General features: G+C 50.9%; 1 protein-coding gene across 1 annotated transcript; it reads right to left on the bottom strand.

Annotated features, from left to right (window-relative positions):
* Window positions 1-2,273: 2,273 nt before the first annotated feature.
* On the bottom strand, window positions 2,274-9,433 carry ETH_00025455 (uncharacterized protein; the record flags this gene model as incomplete). The annotated part of the gene is made up of 12 exons (XM_013373214.1): window positions 2,274-2,695; window positions 4,029-4,131; window positions 4,557-4,646; window positions 4,983-5,329; window positions 5,782-6,157; window positions 6,552-6,850; window positions 7,005-7,090; window positions 7,194-7,651; window positions 7,762-7,861; window positions 8,136-8,390; window positions 8,789-8,963; window positions 9,202-9,433. The coding sequence occupies 12 exons, from the start codon at window positions 9,431-9,433 to the stop codon at window positions 2,274-2,276; spliced, it is 2,943 nt and encodes a 980-aa protein (XP_013228668.1).
* Between the last annotated feature and the right edge of the window lie 276 nt (window positions 9,434-9,709).

The following is a 9,709-nucleotide window of genomic DNA, read 5'->3' as shown; positions in this document are numbered from 1 at the left end:
AAAAATTCAGGTGTACATATACCCGAGGCCATTTTCTTGTGAAATAAGATCAGGTTTATTGAAAATTGGATTCTGTTTTTTCTTATTTTGAATTGAATATATTATTAATTGATATTTTAGAATTAAATTTGAAAGAAATTGAATAATAAGACAGATTACATTGCTGGAAAACAAATCCGAAAGTCTCGAAACCGGCCTAGTGGCAATCATTTTAAAAAAGATGCATGAACAAAACTAGATCCCAGAAAGTTCGAAAGTCTCGAAATAAATTAAAAATAATTTTTCAACTAAAAGATGGAAAAGAAAATATCAAATTGGAGTCCACGGAAGAAATTCATTTATTTGTTTCGGGAGTTTTTCAAAAGTCTGCAGATGCGCTGCGTTTCAGGTCGAAAGCTGCATAAAATAAAACGCAATTTCGCCAAAAGTTGCATTTTGTTTGAGTAAAGTTCATTTTTAATCTTTCTGGCGTCTCCAAAACTCGAAATATATTAAAAAAGTGGATTTTAATTTCCCTTCTTGAGGGAAATTGCAAAAAGTTGAATTCAAACGCGGCCAGTCCGGTGTACGTACACCGCAAGTTCGGCGAAATGGAAAATGGGAAATGCAAAGTTCCAGAGATCCTCCTGAAGACATTTTAATCTTTTTAATCATTTTTTTACTGTTTAATTATTATTTTATTATTACTGTCATTTAGCGCAAAAAACGCGCTTAAGTCCGTTAGAAAGAACCATGCCTCGAAGCAGGAGGCTATTTCCCACTCTAAACCCTAAACCCTAAACCCTAAACCCTGAAACGCATCGCCTGGCCCGCAGCGCGTGAGCCTTGCCTTTAGCGGCAGCAGCAACATTTGCTGCTGCTGCAGCTGCTGCCGCAGCACTTGCTGCAGCAGTAGCTGCTGCCGCACTTGCTGCTGCAGCTGCTGCAGCAGCACTTGCTGCAGGAGAAGCTGCTGCAGCAGTAGCTGCTGCAGCTGCTGCAGCTGCTGCTGCAGCTGCTAGCTACTGGTGAGGGAGTTTGTTGGTTGCTCTTCTGCTGCTGCCTTCTCAGCTAGCTGCAGCCGCTCAGCTAGCCACGCAGGCAGCAGCCGCCAGTTAAAGAACTGCAGCAGAAAGGCAGCAGCTTTTTCTTTTTCTTTCGGAAGAAAATATATTTTGCTTCGAGTCTCAGCGCTCACGAACGGCTGGCGCACACAGCACATGCACACAGCTAGCTAGCTGGCTAGCTAGCTAAGTATCTAGCCCGCCAGCTAGCTGGCTGGCCAGCTAATTATGTAGCTGGCTATACAGCTGGGCTAGCTAGCTGGCTAGTTAGCTGACTAGCTGGTTGGCTAGCTGGCTGGCCATCTAGCTGGCTAGCTAGCTGGTCCGCCGGCTGGCCAGCTGGCTGGCTAGCTAGCCAATTGCGGCTAGCTAGCTGGAGAGCCAGCTGTTTAGGCAGTTGGTACAGCTAGCTGTTTAGCTAGCTGGACAGTTACCTAGGCAAATCGCTGGGCCTCGGAAACGAAGCAAAGCCAGCCTGTTCCGCTAGCTAGCTAGCAAGCTAGCTAGCTAGCTAGCTAGCTAGCTGGCGGCTAATCTGGCTAGCTAGTTAGCTAGCTAGCTAGCTACTAGTCTAGCTAGCTATCTAGCGAGCTAGTTAGGTATTGATCTAGCTAGCTACCCAGCTAGCTAGCTAGCTAGCTAGCTAGCTAGCTATTCATATAGCTAGGTAGCTAGCTAGCTAGCCAGTTGACTTACTTCTAAGGTCTTCCAGACCAGAGCCGCGTTAACGCCGCAGCTGACGACCACCGCGAGGCCTAAAGAAAGAGAAGAAAAAAGAAATAAAAAATAAGTTAAACAGCAGCAGCAGCAGCAGCAGCAGCAGCAGCAGCAGCAGCAGCAATAGCAGCAGCAGCAGCAAAAAGGGGACGAAGAGAGCCAATGAAACGAATTAAAGGCAAGCAGCAGCAGGCCGCTGACGCTGACTAGCCACTCCTGCAGCATTCCCAGCCACAACGCCTGCAGATACTGCCTAGCTAGCTAGCTAGCTAGCTGCCTAGCTCGCCCAGCCAACTGGCTAGCCAGCCAGCCAGCTAGCCAGCTAGCCAGCTAGCCAGCTAGCTTACCAGCTAGCTTACCAGCTAGCCAGCTAGCTAGCTAGCCAGCCAGCTAGCTAGCAAGGCAGCTAGCTAGCCAGCCAGGGAGCCAGCTAGCCAGCCAGCTAGCCAGATAGCTAGCCAGATAGCTAGCCAGCTAGCTAGGCAGCTAGCTAGCTAGCTAGCTAGCTAGCTGCTAGTTCTCACCGAGGTGGTGGGAGTAGAGGGGGGCCAAGAGGGCGAAGAAGTTGAAGAGGGACTGCAGCGGCAAAGAGGAAAAAGAAAGAGCAGCAGCATCAACGAGGAGACACAGCTGCTGCCCCTCATTTTGGTTTGCTGCTATGCCACTTTCTATCAAAAACAGCAAACACTGCCGCCAGTCTGCTGCTGCTGCTGCTGCTGCTGCTGCTGCTGCTGCTGGGGCAGCGGCCGCGGCCGCGGCGGCTGCCGGGGGGCCGCCCGCTGCTGCGGCTGCTGCTGCTGCTGCTGCTGCTGCTGCAGCCGGGTGAGGCGCGCGAGCTGCTGCTGCTGCTGCTGCAGCAAATGGCAGCAAATTGGACAGCCGCAGAATCAGACACGGCCGAGATAAATTGTCTTGCGAATAAATGTAACCCCAGTCTAAAAAAGCAAAAAAGAGAAAAAAGAAATAAAAAAGAAATAAAAAAGAAATAAAAAGGAAATAAAAACGGAATAAAAATGGCATTTAATAGAGAATAAAAGGAGATAAAAAGGAGATAAAGAGGAAGATTAAATGAAGACAAAAAAGGAGCTAAAGCGTGGATTAAAAAGATGTTAAAAGGGGCAAAAGAAGAGAAAAAAAGAAACAAAAAACCAAAAAAGAGATAGTTGAGGAAGACAAAAGAAGAGGTAAATATGAAATAAAAGGAAACAGAAATGAAGAAAAGAAGAGTCAGAAAAGGATATAAAAAGAAGAGTAAAAAGAAACAGAAAGGAGGTTTAAAAGAAACAAAAAGGAGTTTAAAAAGAAACGAAAAGGGGACAAAAAGGGAACAAATGCCAAAAATGAGATTAAAAGGAGATTAAAAAGAAGCAAAAAAGAGACAAAAAAGGGAGCCAAAAAGGAGCAAAAGAAGAACAAAAAAGAACAAAAAAGTATGTGAAAGAAAGAAAACACGCAAAAAAAGGAAATAAAAAGGAGCAAAAGAAGAAACAAAAGAGAAATAAAAAGAGAAGAAAAAAGGGAAGAAACAAGACAAATAGGTGAGATAAAAATGGGTGAGAAAAAAGCGAAGAAGAAATTAATAATATAAAAAAGGAAAAAGAAAAAAGCCGAAAAAGAATCCACTGAAGAAATGTCTGTGAAGGTGAAAAGCTTCAAAGTGTTGAAAAGTTTTGCAAAAAAGAAGAAAAGAGCTTCGAAACGAAAAGAAAAAAGAAGAAATTAAAAGAAGAAACAAAAAGAGGAAAAAAAAGTAAATAATTAAACAAAATAATTAATTAATTTAATCAAAAATACTTCGAGAGATTTGATGAGAAACATGTCTTTTTCAATGTTTTTGGAGGTGAAGGTATTGAAAAGAGAGGAAAAAAGAGGAAACAAAAAGGAGAAAATAAAAACAAAAAGTTAAATAATAATGAAGTAAAATATTTAATTAATTTAACCCAAAATACTTCGAGAAAGCTGATCACAAACTGCAAAGTCTTGGAAACCTTTATGGAAAAGAGGCAAAAAGTGCCGAAAAGAAAGGAAAAAAAGGGAAACAAAAAAGGAGAAAATGAATGTGAATAATAAAATAAACAATAAATTGAAATAATTAATTAAATTAGTGTTACTTCGAGAAAGCTGATCAGAAACAAGCCTCTTTTCAACGTTCTGGGGGTCGAAAGTGTCGAAAAGAAAGGAAAAAAGAGGAAATAAAAAGCAGAAAATGAAAGTAAATAATAAAATAAGTAATAAATTAAAATATTTAATAAATTTAATTAAATTTACTTCGAGAAAGCTGATCAGAAACATGTCTTTTTTCAAGTTTTCGAATTTGCGTTTTCGCCCGCCAGCGCAGCAGAGCCTCCACGTGGCTCTCCGCCTCCGCCACCTGCAGCAAAAGATCCACTCGAATTAATCAATTAAATTAATTTATTGAATTATTTATTGAATTATTTATTTAATTTATTATTTTAAATCGTTTTAATCAACAAAACGACTCAAAGCCAACAGGACCAAGACGCGCAAACGCAGCTTTTCAATTAATCCGTGAAAGCAGCAGCAGCGAGGAACTAAACCCTAAACCCTAAACCCTAAACCCTACACAAATGCTCGAAATAGTTATGATGAGGGGAGGCATTTGTGGGCCACTCGTGGTAGGGAGTAGAACACCCAAACGCACAAAACGCAGCAGAAAACGCACATAGGCGGCTAGGGTTTAGGGTTTAGGGTTTAGGGTTTGGGCTGCTGCCTGTGTCAGCTAGGAGCGCCAAGAGAATAAAATAAGGGAAAGAAAAAGAAGCAGCAAACACTTACGCTGCAGCTGCTGCTCAGCAGCAGCATGCGAACTATATCGCCGCGGCTAACGCCCAAAGTCCCGAACCGCTGCAGCAGGGTCTGCACCGCCTGCAGCAGCAGCAGCAGCAGCAGCAGCAGGAGAAGCAGCAGCAGCAGCGCGTGTGAGAGGTGGCGGTGAAACTGGAGGAACACGGCAGCACCATTAGCTGCTGTTCCAGCAGCAGCGGCAACCGCTGCTGCAGCAAGCGCAGCAGCAGCAGCAGCAGCAGCGGCAGCAGCAGCAGCAGCGCGCGTGGTGGTGGCACCACAAAAACAGTGCTGCAGCAGCAACCCGAGCAGCAACGCCAGCAGCAGCAGCGCGAAAAAAACAGCAACGCCAACGAAAAAAGCGCGCAAGCACCAGAAACAGCAGCAGCAGCAGCAGCAGCAGCAGCAGTGGCTTGCCGCTGCCTGCTTGGGGGAAAGTGCATCATCTTCTGCAGCTAAAAGTCTCTGAAAAGAAGACAGCCGAATTCGCTGGTCCCCCAGAGCAACCCCACCAAGAACCACCCCCTGCAGGTCGCTGCAGTAGGCCCAGCCGGGGCCGCTGGCTGCTGATGCTGCTGCTGCTGCTGCTGCTCCTGCTGCTGCTGCTGCTGCGTCGCAGGCCGCAGAGGCGCTCGCACCCGATGCTGTGGCCACGCCCGCTGCTGCTGTTGCTGCGAAGTTCGCTGCTGCTGCTGCTGCCCGCGTTGCTGCTCCTTTTGCTGCTGGGGAATCTTCCCCCACAGAGACATCCACTGCTGCAGCAGCTGCAGCAGCGACAGCAGCAGCAGCAGCACAAACAGCGTCCATTGACCTAAGGCACCGCCGCTGCTGTTTCTGCTGCAGCAGCAGCACCTTACACTTGCCAACAGGAAAGCAGCAACCCAGCCAGCCAGCTAGCCAGCCAGCTAGCTAGCTAGCTAGCCAGCCAGCTAGCTAGCTAGCTAGCCAGCCAGATAGCCAGCTAGCTAGCCAGTCAGGCGGCTAGCTAGCTAGCTAGCTAGCAGGCTGCATGGCTAGTCAGCCAGCCACCTAGCTAGCCAGCTAGCTAGTATAGCAGCTAGCTAGCTAGCTAGCCTCCCAGCCTGCCAGCGAGCTAGGTAGCCAGTTAAGCAACTAGGCAGCTAGCCAGCTAGCAAGCAACCAGCTAGCTAGCTAGCTAGCTAAGCAGCTAGCCAAACAGCTAGCTAGCTAGCTAGCTAGCTAGCTAGGGACTTACGCGCCGGACTTGCTGCAGTCTCTTCGCGAGCAGCAACTAAAATTTTCGGAAGCAAAAGGACATGAGACAAAAAGGAAAGAGCAGCAATTGAGGCAGCACTGGTCTGGGGAGAAGCAGCAGCTGCTGCCAGCAGCAGCAGCGGCAGCAGCAGCCGCTGCTGCTGCTCCAGCTCCTCCTGCTGCTCCTGCTGCTGCAGCCCCGCTGCAATCACCGTTGCGACGGCCGACGCAGCGAGCCGCTCAGCAGCAGCAGCAGCAGCAGAACCAGCAGCAGCAGCAGCAGCAGCAGGCGCTCGCTGCTGCTGCTGCGGCGAGGCTAGTGTAATTACACAAGTGACAAGACACCGCCCTGCCGGGTCTGCATTGTCCCTAGATACCTGCAGCAGCAGCAGCAGCAGCAGTAGCAGCAACAGCAGCGACAGCAGCAGTAGCAGCACAGGGACGGAGCCACGCAAGTTGGAGGCAAATAAGAAGGGTTTCTTGCTGCCTAATGAACAGCAGCAGCAGCATCAGCAAAGGGAACAGCAGAAGCATCACGAACCAGCAACAGCAGCAGCAGCAGCAGCAGCAGCAACGGCAGCAGGCTTTCATGTGTTGCTGCAACACTACCAGCAACAGCTGCAGCAGCACAGGCAGCAACAGACGCAGCAGTAGCAGTGTGGCAAGCAGGGAGAGCAGCAGCAGCAGGTGACACAGCAGAAGACGAGCACCAAATGCAGCAGCACCAGCAGCAGCAACAGCAGCAGCAGCAGCACCAACAAAGCGGCCCACCTGCCAGCCAACAGAAGCCACCGAGACGCCGCGGCGCCTAAAGAGATCTAAAGTGAGAGCCGCAAGCTGCTTTGCTGCTGCTGCTGCTGCTGCTGCTGTTGCCGCTGCTGCTGCGGCCACTGCTGCCAGCGGCTGAGGCAGCAAGGACGGAGCAGACTTCCCTTGTGCTGTCGTCTCTAAACTCCCAGCAGCAGCAGCAGCAGCAGCAGCAGCGGCAGTAGCAGCAGCAGGACGTGGAGCTACGGCAGCATTGCAGATGTCTGTGCTGCTCCCAATAATGTACAGAGTGCCATCAGCATCTGCAAACAGGACATGCATCAAAGCTGCTGCTGCTGCTGCTGCCGCTGCTGCTGCTGCTGCATCTGCTGCTGCTGCTGTCAGTTTGATAGCTGTTGCTGTCACTGGTGGCCGTAGTGCTGCTGCTACTGCTGCTGTGCCCGCTGCTGCTGCTACCTGCAATGTTCCTGCCTGAGTTAGTTTGCTGCTGCTGCTGCTGCTGCTGTGTTGCTGCTGCCGCTGCTGCGCTGCTGCTGCTAGAGCTCACCAGCAAACCCTGACCGGACCAATTCCATCTCGCAGCATTTTGCTGCAGGTGACAGAAGCAGCGCTGCAGCAGCAGCAGCGCAGCAGCAGATGGCCAACGCAGGCAGCGGCAGCAGCACAGCAGCGATCAGCAGCAGCAGCAGCAGCGGCGCCGCCAGCAGCAACCACGAGGCGAAGTGGATGCCGCCGAGGGCGCCATGAACTGCAGCAACTGCTGCAGTCGCTGCTGCAGCCGCTTCTGCTGCTGCTGCTGCTGCTGCTGCGGAGCTGTCTGCTGCAGCTGCTGCTGCAGCAGGTGGTGCAGCGGGTGCTGCAGCAGCTGCTGCAGCAGGAGCAGCAAACCACCGCAGCAGCGGGGGAGGAAGCCGAACTAGAATTCTGTCGCCCTCAAGAGCTGCTGCATCAATAGGCTCCAGCAGCCTCCACTGGCCCAGAGAGAGAGGCAGCAGCAGCTGCTGCAGCTGCTGCTGCTGCTGCTGCTGCTCCTCGCTGCACACTGCTGTGCCCCACGGGCTGTACAGACACTCCGGACACATCAGCAGACGAGCTACCACTTCCTGCAGCAGCAGCAGCAGCAGGAGCAGCAGCACAAAACCAATCAAGAGCCGCCTCTTGCAAACCCTAAACCCTAAACCCTAAAGCCTAAACCCTAAACCCTCGAAGATACCTGCGGCGCGTCCACTTGTGTCTGAGCAGCAAAACGTGAGGGGCCCCTCAAGTCCCGCCAGAAGCAGCCCAAGTTGCTGCAGTGGATTTGCTGCCAGTCCCTACGCAGCAGCAGCAGCAGCAGCAGCAGCAGCTCGACGGGGGTTCTGCTGCCTCAAGCTCCACAGCTCTGCATTTAATCCCCAGTGCTCTAGCCCCTAAACCCTAAACCCTAAACTCTAAACTCTAAACCCTAAACCCTAAACCCTCGGCCACCTGGAGTTTGTTTTTAAGTCCTGAAAGTCCCTCAAAAGTTGAGGAATAATTCTTTTGAGAGGAAATGGAAATTTGAGAGAACGAGGGTTTGCTGCTCTCCACTGACTGGGCTGTACGTACACCTGAAACGGCGCGCTGCCCGGCAGCAGCGGCTTCTCCGGCTTCTCCTCCCCCGCTGCTGCTGCTGGTGCTGCTGCTGCTGTTGCCTCCCCGGCCCCACTGCCTGCTGCTGCTGCTGCTGCTGGGGGCTGCGTGGCATTGAGCAGCAGCAGCAGCGGCAGCGGCTGCTGCGGCAGCGGCAGCAAGGTGTGGGGCAAATCTACTGGGGGAGGTTTCGTGCTGCAGGCCGACACTGCAGCAAGAATTGCTGCCAGCCTAACTCAAATAAAATAAATAAATAAATAAATAAATAAATAAATAAATAATAAATAAATAAATTATAATAATGATTAATTATTTAATGAGCTGTCACGGGATGTGGCCTTGAAGGAAAAAAGGGAAAAGCAGAGAAAATGGAAGAGCAGCAGCAACTGCTGCAAAGAGCAGCAGCAGCAGCAGCAGCAGCAGGAAGAGACACAACGGCCAGGCGAAGAACAGCAGCAGCAACAGCATCAAACCAGCAGCAGCAGCAGCAAGAGGAGATATAATGTGAAGACGAAGAGCAGCAGCAACAGCAGCAACAGCAGCAGCAGCGGCAGCAGCAACAGCAGCAACAGCAGCAGCTGCTGCAGCAGCAGCTGCTGCTGCAGCAACATCAGCAGCAAAAGGCGCACCATTTCTGGGCCTCCTCTTTGCTCTCGAGTCCCACATGCAGCAGCAGCCAGTCGCGCTCCTCCCCCTCTCCCTCTGCTGCTGCTGCTGCTGCTGCTGCCTGCGGCTGCCAGCGAACGCAGAAGCTGTACAGCTCCACGCCGCTGTGGCTCAAGTTGTCCTCAGCAGAAAATAAACCTGAACAGCAGCAGCAGCAGCAGCAACAACAAGAGCAGGAGCAGGAGCTGCAGCAAGAGCAGAAGCAGCAGCAGCACCACCAGCATCACCGCCACCAGCCGCAGCAGCAGCAGCAGCTGCACCAGCAGCAGCAACTGCAGCAGCAGCAACAGCACAACTGCAGCAGCAGCAGCAACAGCACAGCTGCAGCAGCAGCAGCAAGAGCACAACCGCAGCAGCAGCAGCAGCAGCAGCGGACCCTCGACAGCAGCAGACTCGAGGGGAATGGAAGTTTTGGGTTTGAGGGAGCTGCTGCTGCTGAAGCACTTCAGCAAAAAGCCATCCAGCAGCAGCCACCGCTGCTGCCACTGTACGTACACCCGGCCGGGGGAGCACACGTACACCGCGCCGCTGCGGCGCAGGCCCCGCAGACCCTCCGTGCTGCTGCCTGCTGCTGCTGCTGCTGCTGCTGCTGCTGCTGCTGCGGACATCGCGGGGACAGCGGCGCTCTAGCCGGGGGCGAGAAAGGGAAAAAGAAGAAATGAATTAAATGAATTTAATTGCAGATTAAAAAAAGAAAAAAAGAATTTTGATATTTTTTTATTTGCTTCTAAAGTGGTGCTGCAGCAAATCGAATTTAATGGAAGTTAATTCGAAGCGCTTAAGCAGCAGCAGGGGCTCTGGGGCACTCAAGAAGTCAGTTTGCTGCAGCGAAAGAAGAAAAAAAAGGGGTACAAGGTGCAGCAAACAGCGGGAGCTGCAGCAGC

This window comes from Eimeria tenella, genomic scaffold (genome assembly GCF_000499545.2).
Source record: "Eimeria tenella Houghton genomic scaffold, Eth_scaff125, whole genome shotgun sequence".
NCBI classification, from domain to species: Eukaryota; Apicomplexa; class Conoidasida; order Eucoccidiorida; family Eimeriidae; genus Eimeria; species Eimeria tenella.
This window is presented reverse-complemented; position numbering and strand designations above follow the sequence as displayed.